The sequence below is a fragment of the Phacochoerus africanus genome, chromosome 2, assembly GCF_016906955.1.
Source record: "Phacochoerus africanus isolate WHEZ1 chromosome 2, ROS_Pafr_v1, whole genome shotgun sequence".
Taxonomy (NCBI): Eukaryota; Metazoa; Chordata; class Mammalia; order Artiodactyla; family Suidae; genus Phacochoerus; species Phacochoerus africanus.
This window is the reverse complement of record NC_062545.1, coordinates 131,019,623-131,037,124: the sequence shown is the minus strand read 5'-3', so window position 1 is coordinate 131,037,124 and position 17,502 is coordinate 131,019,623. Positions and strand designations below refer to the sequence as shown.

General features: G+C 38.6%; 1 protein-coding gene across 3 annotated transcripts in view; it reads right to left on the bottom strand.

Annotated features, from left to right (window-relative positions):
- The window catches only part of TMEM87A (transmembrane protein 87A), a 44,578-nt gene that overhangs the window by 16,625 nt on the left and 10,451 nt on the right, over positions 1 to 17,502 (bottom strand). For 2 of the 3 annotated variants that reach the window (XM_047766604.1, XM_047766605.1), the window contains exons 5-12: positions 16,999 to 17,052; positions 16,856 to 16,900; positions 10,940 to 11,057; positions 6,277 to 6,338; positions 5,287 to 5,470; positions 3,939 to 4,038; positions 843 to 936; positions 12 to 83 (exon numbers count right to left, since the gene is read on the bottom strand). In XM_047766604.1, coding sequence (XP_047622560.1) covers positions 12 to 83; positions 843 to 936; positions 3,939 to 4,038; positions 5,287 to 5,470; positions 6,277 to 6,338; positions 10,940 to 11,057; positions 16,856 to 16,900; positions 16,999 to 17,052 — 729 coding nt within the window. The remainder of the gene's footprint in view (positions 1 to 11; positions 84 to 842; positions 937 to 3,938; positions 4,039 to 5,286; positions 5,471 to 6,276; positions 6,339 to 10,939; positions 11,058 to 16,855; positions 16,901 to 16,998; positions 17,053 to 17,502) is intronic. The other variant, XM_047766603.1, reaches the window with a different exon arrangement.

Genomic DNA, 17,502 nt, shown 5'->3' with positions numbered 1-17,502 from the left:
TGAAAGGATATCCATAAAATAATACAGGCATCAATTGCTGAGAGGGCCAGGTTTACTATCAAAGCCAAGGGATAAGAAAAATGCTACAGCAGAAGAAGAAAATGAAATTGGCAGAGGATTAAAGTTGCTAAAAGTCTAAGGAAATTACATACAGAGAACAGTGTGGTTTGAAAACCAAATCTGTATCCATAAAGTATTTCACCTAAGGGGTGATTTGTTGCAAAACTTATTGAGCCCAGTTTGAGAGAAAAATCAAGTATATAGCATTTACCACCTTGACTCTAACAAGTTATTACAGAGAGTAATTTTTAAATAAATAGGAAAATAAATGGAATGACCTAAGGGGGTTCACTTTTTCACATTAATCCAGCTCTAATATAAATTTCTCCATCACTTACATCTCAGTGCTTTGGTTTCCTTTCCTGGCAAAAGGCATAATTATGTAATTCTCAAGAATTATGTGCCATTTTAAGAAAGCCTTTGAAATTTAAGTGCTGGTTAAGCAAAGAGCACTGTCACTTTAAAACAAAAGTCCGATTAACCACTGTGTGCATGATTACACAAGAAGGGAGCCCACTGCTCCACCGCTGCTCCCCACCGAGGAACTAGTAAATAAGTAGTAATCTGAGTATACAAGTGGGAAGGCATTCCCTGTCACATATTGAATTTAAAAGTTCTGATAGATTAAAAAGAAAAAAAATGAAATGGACATCTATTTTGAAAACCAGAGCCAAAAGGTGCTTTAGAGGAATGATAAAGAAGTCCACATTTCCAATTCACCTTCTCAAGACAAAAACAATACATCTGAAATGACTACAAAAACTCAGATAAGCAATACTGACCCCAGTAACTCTGAGGACCCCTTCCATGCCGGAGAACAAAAGATAAAGGGCTCCTGCTACCACAACCTTGTGAAGGGTAACACCAAGGCGAGGCCTAAAGAGGAAGCAAAGAGATAATTGAGTGCAAATGCAACTTAGCCTGAGACAGGCTAAGTAACAGAAACTCTATTTTGGCCTAATATAGGCCAAAAACTTAACAGAGGTAAGCCAGACATACTTGATTCACCTAAGGAAGAAAAACTCAAACAAACATATAGTCTTAAATCAAGACAGTGAATACCAGAACTTTAGACTTTGTCCCTGTTTGCTACATTTCTTTTTTTTTTTTTTGCTAGCACCCACAGCATGCAAAGCTTCCAGGCCAGGGATCAAATGTGAGCCACAGCAGTGACAACACCAAATCCTTAACCACTAGGCCACCAAGGAACTCTACTTATTGCTAAAACTTTTTATTATAGACAATTTTGAAACATTCACCTGCATAAAGGACCCCTATAAACCCATCATCCAGTCCCAATGGTCATCAACCAATAGCTAATTCTGCCCCACGCACACTTCCTCCACTTGCCACCCTCCCATATTATCCTGAAGCAAATCCTCAACATCTTACTTTTGATTGATATGTACTTCTGTATGCTTTTAAACAAGTACGGATTTTGAAAAAAACTACAATATCCTCATCAAATCTAAAAAGTTTAACAATTCTTTAATATATTGAAACTCACTAGATAAACTGAATGTTATCAAGTTAAAAAACCAACAAATATGAAAAGTGTATCTTCTGTTTCAAGGTAGAAAAATCTCAGATCACTGATATTCAAAATACTACTGAATCAGAATCTACATTTTAACAAGATCCCCAGATGATTCATTAGTGTGTTAGAGACATGCATGGCTTTAAATCACATCTACCTAAGCCTTTGCAATATCTGTTCTTATATTTTGTTATACACTAGAAAAACTGCAAATGGGCAGGAATTTATCTCCCCACTGGTGTAACTCAGAAACCCAGAATTGGTCCTTGCATACAAGAAGCCATCAAATACGTTAAATGAATAATTTTAAATGAGAAAAACTCCCCTTCCCTTAACCCTAAAGCAACACTTATTCATTCATTCACTCATTCACTCATTTATTTTGCTTTTTAGGGCCAAACCTGCAGTATATGGAAGTTCCCAGGCTACGGGTCGAATTGGAGCTGTAGCTGCAGGCCTAGACTACAGCTATAGCAATGCTAGATCCAAGCCGCATCTGTGACCTACACCACAGCTCATAGCAAGGCCAGATCCTTGACCCACTGAGTGGGGCTGGGAATCGAACCCACATCCTCATGGATACTAGTCAGGCTCGTTACCACTAAGCCACAAGGGAACTCCAAAACTCCTTTACATGAATGAATAAATTTTAAAAAAATTAAATCCCCCAATTCTTCAATTCCACTTAAAATTCCACTTAAAAATAACTCTATACCTAACTCCAATTCTTTCTTAAACTCACCCCAATCAAGCTTTTTGTCCTACTCCATTACCAAAACCATTATCTTCCACAGAGTAATCCAGTGGTCATTTCTCAATCCTCTTACTTGACACAACTTATCACTCCCTCCTTGAAACAGTCTTCAGCTTTGTCTCCCACTTCACTGGCCACTTCTCAATTTCCTCTGCCTTAATTCTATTTCATCTCACTGACTTCACTAATAGTTCAAGAGCTCAGTCCTTTGATCTCTTTGTATACATTCACTTCCTTGATGATCACATGCAGTCTCATGGCTTTAAATAACATCTACATCCTGATGACTCCCAAATTTATACCTCTGCCTTAATCTCTCCCTCCTACTTTCCTCACATGAATATCTAACTGAACTCCTAATCTTGTCTCCACTCCCATATTATGCTACCTAAGATCTTCCTCAACTCAGTAAATAATTCCATCCTTCCACTTGCTTAGACTGAAAGATGACATCATTCTTGATTCCTTTTCTCTTTCTTAGTACACATGTGATCTACCAGTAAATTTTATCAGCTCTACCTTCAAAATATAAGAATCTGACCACATCTTAGCATTTCATCTCCTGGGTGTACATACAGTTCCTTCATCAACTGGAGATCTTTGCTTAGATGTCACTAAGTGAAGCCTTCCATGACCAATGTTATTTAGAACTATAAGTTCTAACTCCTGCCTAGAACTCTCTATACCCTTTCCCTGCTTTATCGGCTCCACAGTACTTATCACTGACATATTAGATACTTTACTCATGTATTTTTGTCCATGCATCACCCCTCCACAAACATAAACTCCAAGTCTTTTGTTCTCTTGTTATATATATCCTTTGGGCCTAAAACAATGTCTTACAGAAGGCACTCAAGAATGCTCTTTTCATAAAAAAATCTGATTTGCAAAAATATTTTGGAAGAGTAAAGTCATAGTAAGTTTACTCTAAAAGTTCAGTGTTTCACTGTCATTTGCTGTACTGCATGTTTTCATGCGTATGCTGCTTGAACTCTAAGCAGTGAAATGAAACACTAACATTTGTCTAACTTTTATAAATCTACAAACTTTCAGATACTTTTTATTTCAGAACTACTTTTTTCTTTTGGGCCACACCCAATGTGGAAGTTCCATGCCCTATGTGGAAGTTGCCAGGCCAGGGACCAAACCCGAGCCACAGCAGCGACAATGCTGGATCCTTAACCCCACTGTGCCACAAGACAACAACTAGAACTACCTTTTTTTTTTGTCTTTTTGCCTTTTCTAGGGCCGCTCCCACAGCACATGGAGGTTGCCAGGCTGGGGGTCGAATTGGAGCTGCTGCTGCCAGCCTACACCAGGGCCACTGCAACTCGGGATCTGAGCTGCATCTGCAACCTACACCACAGCTCATGGCAACACCGGGTCCTTAACCCACTGAGCAAGTCCAGAGATCGAACCCACAACCTCATGGTTCTTAGTCGGATTCGTTAACCACTGAGCCACGACAGGAACTCCTAGAACTACATCTTATATCAACTCTTTCAGAACTACACTGGGAACCTGCAACATTGTTTCAATTAAATTAACATTTTAATTTGCTCTTCTATATAGGAAGTTAATACTTACTTGACAATGCCATATCCCAGACTGACTATGATGACCAAGGTTCGAGCCAGTGAGCGTTTAACAGCCGAAAGCAGCTCTGCAAGGATCAGGGCACCTTGGACTTTAAGAAGAAAGGGAAAAAGAGTGCAGAATGTAATCTAGGTTTGGGAAAAGGCTAATTCTAGAACCAGAATGTAGATTCCAAAAACTCTTCAGAATAAGCATTGATAATAGACCTACTTAAAAACAATACCTCTTCTGCAATGTTTACAAGCACAAGCTGGTATTACTTAGGATTTTATTCACGTGGAGAGCAATCCAGGTGTGCTCAATTTACCTGCTTACCACTTCACTCAAACTTTAGCAGAACACTTCACCCAACTTGAAAATTTTATAGCATCTAAGGAATATTCCTCTTACTTAAAAAAATTGTGAAATGTAGTTATACACAGAAAAGCACAAAACACACACAGAGTTTTCAATTCATTTTCACATCTACTATTTTCAAGCCATTTCAAAGAGAAGGGGAAAATCTAATTAGTGTATCTTGCAACCATTCATTAATAATAATTGGTCTAATGAGAGAACTAAAGCTATCACAAAATATTTCTGTACAAAACACTTTCTATCATTACCTACTCACCTTACTACACCATAAATACCCTCCTACTTTTTTAGTTTTACTCTATTTTACCAAATAGATACAAATCCCCGTACCACTCACATTTTAACATCTTTGAAATTAAGATGTGTCTTACAATCAATGTCATCTTACAATTAAATTCACAGTACTTTCTTTCTTGGATGGATATAATAATAGTATCCTAAAAATCAACAGCAATTGAGATTCAATAATAATAGTCCCCAAATGGCCAATACTGTTATAACTTTCGTGAATATATTTCAGTAAAATTACTTTTTTTTCAATAACTACTTTTAAAAAATTGACTTTTTGTTAATTTACAATGTTGTGTTAAGTTACAAGTATACAACAAAGTAATTCAGTTACATACAAATATTTATCTATGTCTATTCTTTATCAAATTCTTTTCTATCATAGGTTATTACAAAGCATTGAATGTAATTCCCTGTTTTATACAGAAGATCCTTGTTGTTTATCTATTTTATAGATAGTGGTGTGTATGTTAATCCCAAACTCCTAATTCATTTCCCCCCCTCAGTAAAATTACTCTTAAATCATTGAAACCACAAGTCAAGAGGTTAAAAACAAAGTCACAATCATAGTGATTCTGCTTAAATTATTCTAATAATTAAATAACTTAAAAGTAAAACTTAATGACTGCTAACCTTAGAAAAAGTCTCACCTGCTAATCACTCATGAATTGGCAAACATTTTTTGATTACATACCAGATTCTCCTTTGTATCGGATATTCTGAAATTCTGCATAGAAGACAGCTTTCTCAAGCATTCCCAGGAAGATGACAGCACCGATCCAAAACTGAATTCTCAGGAGATCTCTCCAGTAGCAAGCAGACCATGCCAGCCACAGTACACCAAACAGGACATATACAATACACATCACCATAAAAAACTGTCATCCCAGTGGGTAAAAGAAAAAAAGAAGGATTAGGGCCAAGAGCCAATTTAGGTCAACATGCAGTCTGAACATATTACAAATACACACACACACACACACACACACACTACACTTTCTATTTTAAAAATAAATTATTTTATTTCTTTGAAGTTCAATTTAGATAGAAAAACTATCCCCTCTCGGGCAGAGGGAGACTACCTAAGAACCTGTCATCAAGAGTGACTGCTCTACTATATTAAAAGAGTTTTTTAGCTCACGGTTTAAAATAATTTAAATTAAGATAACACTGAAGAGGAAAAAAGGCATGGCAGGGTTAGGATATATATGACAGCAATGAAAAACAACAGAGCGGGAAAACTGAAAAAGAAAAACAACTAATCACAAACAAAAGAAATCTGAAAATAGATTAAGGATATTCTTGGACACAGACACACTGAAAAGGAGGAAGGAAGTATCGTCATTTACTTATACTAAGTGGGATTAGAAACCATAGGGTTTTAAGAAGTACCCCATTTTTGGATTCTACAGAGGACGTGAGAGATGAAATGATCTTTGAGGTAGTTTCCAACTCGAAAATTTCACAAGTCATTGTCTTCCCCATTTTACAATGAGAAAACGAGGCACAGAGAGGTTCACTGACACTCCCAACATCACGTTCCAGGAAGAAGTTAAGCACAGAACCACATGCAATATTTTCTGAACTATATGCAGGAACAAGTCTTTAATACTGCCACAAAACATGGTCAATCTTTAAGGTTAAACTCATTTAATGGTCAGGTTAAAGAAAAAAGTTCACTTACAATCATCAGAGGATAGTCTTCAAGTGTGAGGTATTCATAGGGACCTTTCACTTCAACAGTCACTGCCAAAACATAGTCCTCAGAATTAATGAAAGGATGCAAACATTAAACAAATACCATTGTCTAATATTAGTTCGATTAAATTAATGAAAACTCCATTGGGTGATTTGCTTCTAATCATTTCAATCCTGGTGAATATTACATTTGTAAAGCACTTGCATGAAGTGCTTTACAAATGTTCTCATAGTTCACATTGTGTCCTGCACAAGCCTCCCTATGCCACTGCTCGTCAGTGTCTTAGGTGGAAAAGCTCTTTGTTCCTATACTCTCGTCCTTTAAAGACAAAGCTGAGTGTATTTCCTCCACAAAGTCTGCTGAGCCGCCCAAATGAACTATTCCCCAACTCTTCTCAATTCCAAACACTTCATACATATTTTTCCTTATAGTAACATTACTAATGTGCTTTGATAAGTACAGGACTTCATTCCTTCATTCTGCTGCTTTTTTGTCTTTTCTTTCTTCTCACCTCTATTTTTCTATTGCTTTTTTTTACCTACTTCAATTTTATGTCATTTTTCCTAACATAGGAAACATACCGTTTTCAAAAGGTGATTAATAACAACAAAGTGTTTAAGGAAACAGAACAAATGACAGTAACATCAAGAATTTAGGAGCTCCCGTCATGGCTCAGCGGAAACGAATCTGACTGGTATCCATGAGGACGCAGGTTTGATCTCTGGCCTCAGTGGGTTAGGGATCCAGCGTTGCTGTGAGGTGTAGGTCACAGATGCGGCTCGGACCCCACATTGCTATGGCAATGGCATAGGCCAGCAGCTATAGCTCCGATTTGACCCCTAGCCTGGGAATCTCCATATGCCCTGGATGCAGCTCTAAAAAGAGGTTAAAAAAAAAAAGAATCTGAAAGACAGATTTGTCTTACTGAAGTAAACCTATGACTATTTTAAATTGTAACTGATAAAACTATTTGGATGAATTTTAGATATGATTAATAAATAAACCCATTTATCTGAGAAGCGACAGCTAACTCCAGAGACAAACCATTCAAAAATTTCCTACTAATTTTTACCAGACAAAAAGGAAAATCATGTCCAATATTTTTATGAAGAAAAGGAGCATTCCACAATACCAATTACAAAAACTTCATAGATAAACTGGTTAGTAATCGAAACTTAATAAAAGAGCAAGTAAAATAATCAGTGACTATATGTCACATTGTTTGTTTACTCTATTGCAGATGTCAACAAAATATATAGCACATGGGCCAAATCTGGCCATCCACTTTTTGTAAATAAAGTTTTATTGAAGGCGTCCTCTTGTGGCGTAGAGGGTTAAGCATCTGGCATTGTCACTGCTGTGGCATGGGTTTGATCCCTGCCTGACCCAGGAACTTCCACATGCCTTACATGCCACCAAAAAATAAATAAATAAAAGTTTTATTGGAAAACAGTCACATCCACTCACAAATAGTCAACTGTATGGCTATATTTACACCATAGCGGCAGAATTGGGGAGCTGTAATAGAATATTTACCATATGATACTTTAAAAAAAAAGTTGGCTAATTCCTACTCTATTATACTACAATAGAACATAACATTTACAAAGCACTTACCATGTGACACATACTATGGAAAATATAGGAGATGGAAAGATGTACAAGATGTTTTCTGCCATCTAGTGGATTACCATCTACAAGGGGAGAGGGAGCTGGAAAGCAACAGAGAACTGTCCCCTGAGCCAGATCCAGAAGGATGTGTGTATTTTCCATGAGACACAAGTAAATAGCCATCTGGATAGAGGATATTACATGAACAAAGACAGGTGTGAAAATGCATGATCTATCTATCTATCTATCTATCTATTTATTTATTTTGCTTTTTAGGGCCACACCCACAGCATATGGAAGTTCCCAAGCTAGGGGTCAGATCTGAGCTACAGCTGCTGGCCTACACCACAGCCACGCCAGAACCAAGCCAAGTCTGCAACCTACACCACAGCTCATGGCAACGCTGGACCCCTGACCCACTGAGCAAGGCCAGGGATCAAACCCATATCCTGATGGATACTAGTCAGATTGGTTTCTGCTGCACCACAAATGGAACTCCTGCGTGGTCTATTTAAAGGACATACAGTCTGAGACTGCACACACTACCACCTAAGAGCATTTTGACACAAGGCAATAAAAGGTAAACTGATAATTTTGTAGAGTTTTATAAGCCTTGCTGTAGAACTGGATATTTTATAGGCAACAGGAAGACATCAAAGATTTTAATGAAGGTAAAAAGATAAAACTGTTTTAGAGAGAGGATTTTAGGACTTTCACAAGGTGTAGTTAAGTTTTAAGAACCATCTTCTTAGTTACAAACAGATAAATAAAACAAAAAGAGAGAGGAAACACAAAGGACATGAGCTGGAAAACAAGATAAACATCTCTATATATCAAACTGAACAAAAACTCAGAATATAGTAGTGCATGAGGCTGAATCTATGGTCATGCTGGACTCTGGGCCCCAAAGAAGGCTATAGTAGCTGGGCATGCAGCTCCTTGTGAGATCACTGAAACTAGTAGGTTTGTAAGATAAAGGGGGACCAGGGCCAGATTTGATGCATGAAGAGGCTGAAGTGGAGTACAGCAAGGTTTCTCCTCCATTCTTTTCAAAGAAAGGTTCAAAGTAAATGCTGGCAACTGCTACTTGAGAATGTTACTCATTAGAAAGCCACAGGGCTAGATGCAGGAGGATATACATAAGCCTTGGGTCCAGAAACTGCCAGATCACCTCTGGTCTTCCTAGATCTGCTACATCCCATATTACTATGGAGAATAAGACCCATCTCTGGATTGGGAATTAAACATTTAATACAAGAATCCAAAAACAGCAGAAGTTCAAAATTAAGCCAAATAAAATAAAGAATAAAGATAAAAGTAGAAATTAATGAAACAGGAAAATTAACAAAACCAAAAGCTGATTCATGGGGATAAAAATATAGTAAAATAGAATTCTAAAAAGGTTTAAAAAGTGAAAAAGAAGGCACAAAAGCAGTAATAAGAATGAAATAAGGGTGTTTTTTTTTGTAAAGAAATAGCATTATTAACTTTATGCCAACAAACGAAATATTAGATGAGACAGATAATTTCTCAGAGGGGAATAAAATCTTATTCAAGGAAAAATAGAAAAATTATTTAAAAAATGAATCACTGTTCAAAATTTTTGTTGGGGGAAAAAAGGATCATCAGGACAAAACACTACCATAAGTGAGTTCTAGCAAACATTCAAGGAATGGATAATCCTATCCTTACAAAAAATGTTAAACAAAATATAAAAATAGGGGACATTCTCCAATTCACTGTATGAGAAAAGAATAACCTTAATGTCAAAACCCATAGAAGATATTCAAGAAATGAAAACCATAGGCTGATCTTACTCTGAACAAAGACAAAAAAATTCTAGACCATAGAACCCAGACACACGCGTACATGCATGCGTGTGCGTGTGTTTGTCTGTCTGTCAAGGCCAAACAGGGGCATCTCGGAAATTCAAGAACAGTTTAACATTAGAAAACCAGTTAAGGAGTTCCCGTCGTGGCGCAGTAGTTAACGAATCCGACTAGGAACCATAAGGTTGCGGGTTCGGTCCCTGCCCTTGCTCAGTGGGTTAACAATCCCGCGTTGCCGTGAGCTATGGTGTAGATTGCAGACGCGGCTCGGATCCCGAGTTGCTGTGGCTCTGGCGTAGGCCAGTGGCTACAGCTCCGATTCGACCCCTAGCCTGGGAAGCTCCATATGCCGCGAGAGCGGCCCAAAGAAACAGCAAAAAGACAAAAAACAAAAAACACTTAGTAAACCAAGACTAGAAAGAAACATCCTGAATCAAAAAGAAGAGTGTTTTGGACTCTCCCGGTGGCTCAATGTGTTAAGGATCCGGTGTTGTCACTGCTGTGGCATGGGTTCAATTCCTGGCCTAGGAACTTACACGTGCCACGGGAAAAAAAAAATGAAAAATCTATAGTAAACATCATACTTAATGGTGAAGTATGACAATACTGCCAATAAAGTAAGGAGTAAGGTAAGGATGACCATTATCAATGTTTCTATTCAGTATCTACTTGAGAAAACAGAAGGAAAGAAAGCTAAGGAGGAGAAAGAAGAAACAAAAACTACAGAAAATAAGACCAATTAGTAACTTACTATAAAATTCTAGGTAAGAGGTAATGACTCCCTGACTGGCTAGCAAGAGTGGAAAGAAGCACATTAATAAAAATTAAGACATTAAAAAATTATCCAAGTCAATTAATTTAAAAATTTCCAAGTTCTGACTTGGCAATCAAGTTTTAAAAAGTTTAGCTTAGAATACTGAGAACATGATACTAATTAAAAATTTTAAAAGGAGAATCAAATGAAAGAGGATGAAATAAAGTATCTGTAATACATAATAAGAAAGCATATATGAAATGCCTAAGACTGTATCGCATACATAATGGTTGTAGAAAAATGTTAATTTTTCTCTCTCAATTTTTCTACGTCATAACATTTATAATTAATTATTCCCTCCTCTAAATCACCTCCTTTAAATTCTGATGGGTCACTACCCACCATGTGATGCAACAGAAAATACAAACAATAAAAAGAAATGAAATGTACTTACTGGTAAAAAGACTACTTGGGGAATTTTCTTTTGATGATTCCTTAGAGGATGAAATGCCAACATGTACAATAAAAATGTATGGTGCATCTTGCCAAGTTTTCAATGGATCATGCATTACCTAGAAAGGAAAAAAGTCATCAAATCTTCCAGTCTTGAGAATTAAGAACATAGATTAAAAACACAATATGGGAGTTCCCGTCGTGGTGCAGCGGTAATGAATCCAACTAGGAACCATGATGTTGCAGGTTCAATCCCTGGCCTCACTCAGTGGGTTAAAAATCTGGCGTTGCCATGAGCTGTGGTGTAGGTCGCAGATGCAGAAAAGATCCAGTGTTGCTGCGGCTGTGGCTGTGGTATAGGACCCCTAGCCTGGGAACTGCCATATGCCGCAGGTGTAGCCATAAAAATGCAAACAAAACAAAACAAAAAACCACGATATGAAAATTTTGTTCCAGAACGTGCCTGAAAACATGGTTGAGTCCTTCAGTTTTGCTCATTAAAACAATAACCTGCTTCTTAACAGTTCTTAACCTGCTGAGCCACAATGAGTACTCCAAGATTCCCATTTTTAAGTAAAAATAAACTTGAATACAGACAAAAGACTAGAAGATAAATATGTTTATAGTCTATCAGTGTGTGGCAGCATTAGATGTTTACTTTCTTCCCTTCATTTACGTATTTGTTTTCTAAATCTCTGATAATAAGAAAAAACACAATGGATATTGTTTAAAAAAAAATTAATGAAGCCTGCCATGCCTAACATATTTTTAGGTTAAAATTCTGTACAACTATAATTAGGGCATGAAGAGTAGGTTCACTTCCAGAATGGCAGAATAAGGACCTCTGAAAGTATATTCACCTGTAAATGCAACAAAAACTCAGGCAAAAACCTTCAAAATCAACGTCTTTGGAACTCTGGAAATTAAAGACTTGCAACCCATCCTGGAAGTATTTCCTCAAGAAAAACACCAGAATCTCAGCATAAGAAAAGCAAGTTTGTAGTGTTTTGCTCACCAAGACCTTTTCTAAGCTCCCTGAAAACAAAGTTCTCCCAAATGTAATAGCTGTGGGGTGGGGTTGGGGGTAAGCAGTTTGACAGCCACTGGAAAACAAAAGTTTGGAGGTCCCCTGAAGCCCATTCACCAGAGGTCTTTGGTAGATGCTGAAAGTTCCAATTTCAGGGCTTATCTTTATTTTTTCTTTTATTGAAGTATGGCTTATTTACAGTGTGTTTCTGCTGTATAGCAAAGAGATTGAGTTATACATATATTTTTCATATTCTTTCCCAATATAGTTTATCACAAGATATTGAAAGTAGTTCCCCGTGCTATACAGTAGGACCTTGTTATTCATCCACACTATACACAATAGTTTGTATCACCTAATCCCAAACTCCCAATCCACACCCGCACCCCACCCCACCCCCACAAATCTGTTCTGAGTCTGTTTCTGTTTCACAGATAAGTTCATTTGTGCCATATTTTATATCCCACATATAAGTGATATATATGGTATTTGTCTTTCTCTTTCTGACTTACTTCACATAGTATGATAATCTCTAGGTCCATCCATGTTGCTACAAATAACATTCTTCATTCTTTTTTATGGCTGAGTATTCCAGTGTGTGTGTATGTGTGTGTGTGTGTGTGTGTGTGTGTGAGTTTTTAGGGTCACATCTGCAGCCTATAGAAGTTCCATGTTGCTACAAATAGCATTCTTCATTCTTTTTTATGGCTGAGTATTCCAATGTGTGTGTGTGTGTGTGTGTGTGTGTGTGTGTGTGTGTTAGTTTTTAGGGTCACATCTGCAGCCTATGCAGTTGCTACAAATAGCATTTTTCATTCTTTTTTATGGCTGAGTAGTCCAGTGTGTGTGTATGTGTGTGTGTGTGTGTGTGTGTTTGTGTGTGTTAGTTTTTAGGGTCACATCTGCAGCCTATGGAAGTTCCCAGACTAGGGGTCAAATCGGAGCTGCAGCTGCTGGCCTACACCACAGCTACAGCAACATAGGATCTGTGCCGTGTCTGCCACCTACACCACAGCTCACAGCAACATTTGACCTTTAACCCATTGAGTGAGGCCAAGGATTGAACCTACATCCTTATGGATACTATTCAGGTTCTTAACCTGCTGAGCCACAACAGGAACTCCTATACATTTTCTTTATCCATTCATCTGTCAATAGGCATTTAGGATGTTTCCATGTCTTGGCTATTGTGAGCAGTGTTGCTATAAACACAGGGATGCCCATTTCTTTTTGAATTACAGTTTTGTCCAAATATATGCCCAGGAGTGATCGCTGGATCATATGGCAACTTCATTTTGAGTCTTTTGAGGAACCTCCATAGTAGCTGTGCCAACTTACATTCCAACCAACAGTGTAGGAGAGTTCCTATTTCTCCTCACCTTCTCCAGCATTTGTTATTTGTAGACTGGCCATTCTAGACCAGTCGGAGTTGCAGTTTTGATGTGTGATTCTCTAATGACTGGTTATGCTGAGGATCTTTACTGGTGCCAGGTCTTATCTTTTACATGACCTAACTCATAGCTCATTCAGTGGGAAGGACTCTGTACTCAAAGCATTGTCAAAAACACTCAGTAGCAACTGTGAAAGAGCAGAGCTGCCTGAAGTGACATTACCAGGTGAGACCATCAAGAGGCTGAATAAAACCTTAAAAGGAAAAACTGGAAATGAGATGCCCATAAGAGTTTTGAAAAGCTCCAAAATATTCCTGGAAATCTAAAAGGCCATAAGACATGCAGGACAATGCACTGTGCCCAAGAGAGACCTGAGAAGGCCCTAATTGCTCAGCCCTGACCAACCTTAAGGCTCTGTTCAAGAAGTAAAACTTGGAGTTCCCACTGTGGCTCAGTGGTTGACAAATCCGACTAGGAACCATAAGGTTGCAGGTTCGATCCCTGGCCTCACTCAGTGTGTTGAGGATCTGACATTGCCGTGAGCTGTGGTGTGGGTCACAGACACGGCTCAGATCCCACATTGCTGTGGCTTTGGCGTAGGCCGGTGGCTACAGCTCCGGTTAGGGTTCCCTAGCCTGGGAACCTCCATATGCCGTGGGTACAGCCCTAAAAAGACAAAAGACAAAAAAAAAAGTAAAACTTTTGCAACCACTATGGAAAACAGTATGGAGGTACCTTAAAAACTATACATATGGAGTTCCCGTCGTGGCGCAGTGGTTAACGAATCCGACTAGGAACCATGAGGTTGCGGGTTCGGTCCCTGCCCTTGCTCAGTGGGTTAACGATCCGGCGTTGCCGGAGGTGTGGTGTAGGTTGCAGACACGGCTCGGATCCCGAGTTGCTGTGGCTCTGGCGTAGGCCGGTGGCTACAGCTCCGATTCAACCCCTAGCCTGGGAACCTCCATATGCCGCGGGAGCCGCCCAAGAAATAGCAACAACAACAACAACAAAAAAGACAAAAGACAAAAGACAAAAAAAAAAAAAAAAAAAACTATACATAGAACTACCACATGACCCAGCAATCCCACTCCTGGGCATATATCCAGACAAAACTTTCCTTAAAAAAGACACATGCACCCGCATGTCCATTACAGCACTATTCACAATAGCCAAGACATGGAAACAACCTAAAAGTCCATCAACAGATGAATGGATAAGATGTGGTATATATACACAATGGAATACTACTCAGCCATAAAAAAGAACAAAATAATGCCATTTGCAGCAATAGGAATGGAACTGGAGACTCTCATACTTAGTGAAGAAAGTCAGAAAGAGAAAGACAAATACTGTATGATATCACTTATATCTGGAATCTAATACATGCCACAAATGAACCCTTCTACAGGAAAGAAAATCATGGACATGGAGAACAGACTTGTGGTTGCCAAGAGGGAGGGGGATGGAGAGGGATGAACTGGGAATTTAGAATCAATAGATGCAAACTGTTGCCTTTGGAATGGATAAGCAATGAGATGCTCTGTACAGCACTGGGAACTGAATCTAGTCACTTATGATGGAGCATGATAATATGAGGAAAAAAATGTATACATGTATGTGTAACTGGGTCACCTTGCTGTACAGTAGAAAACTGACAGAACACTGTAAACCAGCTCTAATGGAAAAAATAAAAATCATTATAAAACAAAGAAGTAAAACTTAAGCAGAGTTTTGTTTGTTTGTTTGTTTGTTTTGTCTTTTTGCTATTTCTTGGGCCGCTCCCGAGGCATATGGAGGTTCCCAGGCTAGGGGTCGAATAGGAGCTGGGGCCACTGGCCTGTGCCAGAGCCACAGCAACACAGGATCCGAGCCGCGTCTGCAACCTACACCACAGCTCACGGCAACGCCAGATCCTTAACCCACTGAGCAAGGGCAGGGATCGAACCCGCAACCTCATGGTTCCCAGTCGGATTCGTTAACCACTGCGCCACGACGGGAACTCCTAAGCAGAGTTTTATATTGTGAAAAAAGCCAGACACAGACCATAAACTGTGTGATTCCATTTGTACAAAATGAATAGAAGAGGTGAATCTATAGACAGATAATAAGTTGTTGCCTAGGGGAACAGTGGAATGGGAAGTAACTGCAAATGACTAGGTGATTACTTTTTGGTGTGATGAAGATGTTCTGGAATTAGACAGTGATTGATGGCTTCACAACTTGTGAATATATTAAAAACTTCTTAATTGTACGTTTTACAACAGTAAATTCTGGAGTTCTCATTGTGGCTTAGCAGTTAACAAAGCCAATTAGGATCCATGAGGTTTCGGGTTCGATCCCTGGCCTCGTTCAGTGGGTTAAGGATTCAGCATTGCCGTGAGCTGTGGTGTAGGTCACACATACAGCTCAGATCCCGAGTTGCTGTGGCTGTGGTGTAGGCTGGCAGCTACAGCTCCAATTAGACCCCTAGCCTGGGAACCTCCATATGACGCGAGAGCAGCCCTGGGGGGAAAAAAAAAAGACAAAAAAAACCCCCAGTAAATTCTGAGGTATGTATGTTTTAATGAAGTTGTTATAAAATTTAAAACTTCAACCAGTCTTGTTAAGGTATGACCTAACAGTGATAACTATCTTGTTTTCCTCTATGTACTTTTTTTTGTCTTTTTAGGGCTGTACCTGCAGCATATGGAAATTCCCAGGCTACAGGTCAAATCAGAGCTGTAGCCACCAGCCCACACCACAACCACAGCAACACCAGATCAGAACTGGGTCTACGACCTACACCATAGCTCATGACAACACCTGATCCTTAACCCACCAAATGAGGCTAGGGAATGAACACATGTCCTGATGGATACTAGTCAGATTTGTTTCCACTGAGCCACGATGGGAACTCCTTCCTCTACATTTTTAACTGGCAAAGTTTCAAAGAATTAGTTACTGTGAATTAGAAAGTGAATTACACAGGAGTTCCACTGTGGCACAGCAAGTAAAAGATACAGCGTTGTCTCTGCAGCAGCAAGCATTCAATCAGCGCAGTGGGTAAAGGATCCAGCACTGCTGCAGCCGTGGCATAGGTCAATCCCTGGCCCAGGACTTTCATATACTGCAAGTACAGCCAAAACAGAAAATGATTTATGAAAACTTAGAGCATATTTATAGTCCTAAACCTTATTTCAATCTTCCAAACTCTTCCAAAGACATTCTATAAGATAATTTTAAATAAGAGTTTAAGGTTATTTCTTGAAAGTTTCTGTTTATAAGTAATATTTATAAAGCAATAACTACAAAACAATATAGACTGTAGCAAACATGGAAAATACAAAAACACAAAGAAAAAATAAAAATCACTCAAAATATCATCCAGAGATAACTATTATTTAACATTTTGGTGCAGAGCTTCCATTCCTAAGTTTCTTTTTTTAAATGTCAGCATAAGAATTCAAAATACAGAAATATTAAGAAAACTGAAATGCCTTAAATTCCCTACCACACTTACAGTTTTGTCTCCAGTAACAGTAAGATTTGTTCCATTCTCCTTAGACTTTAAACAAAAAAAATGAAATAAAAAAAAGAAGAAAAAAGAAAATTAATTCAGAATTTCGACTTTACTCAGAAATAAATAACAAGAAAAACAATTACCTCCTGTTTTTCTCCTAAGAGAGGCAATCGATGTATGAATTCCCCAGAAAAGCTCTATGAAAGAAATACAAAACAAAAATTCAAGATGTATAATAGTAAAAGAAAAGCACAGCTCAAAATCCACAGAAATGGTTAAAGCAAAACATATTTATTATAACAATAAACCAAGGGAGTTCCCGTCATGGCGCAGTGGTTAACGAATCCGACTAGGAACCATGAGGTTGCGGGTTCGATCCCTGCCCTTGCTCAGTGGGTTAACGATCCGGCATTGCCGTGAGCTGTGGTGTAGGTTGCAGATGCGGCTCGGATCCTGTGTTGCTGTGGCTCTGGCGTAGGCCAGTGGCTACAGCTCCTATTCGACCCCTAGCCTGGGAACCTCCATATGCCACGGGAGTGGCCCAAAGAAATAGCAAAAAGACAAAAATAAATAAATAAATAAATAAACCTAATAACATGGCATTAACAGATAAAATACTTCCTTCCAATTAACCACAAACAAGCGAA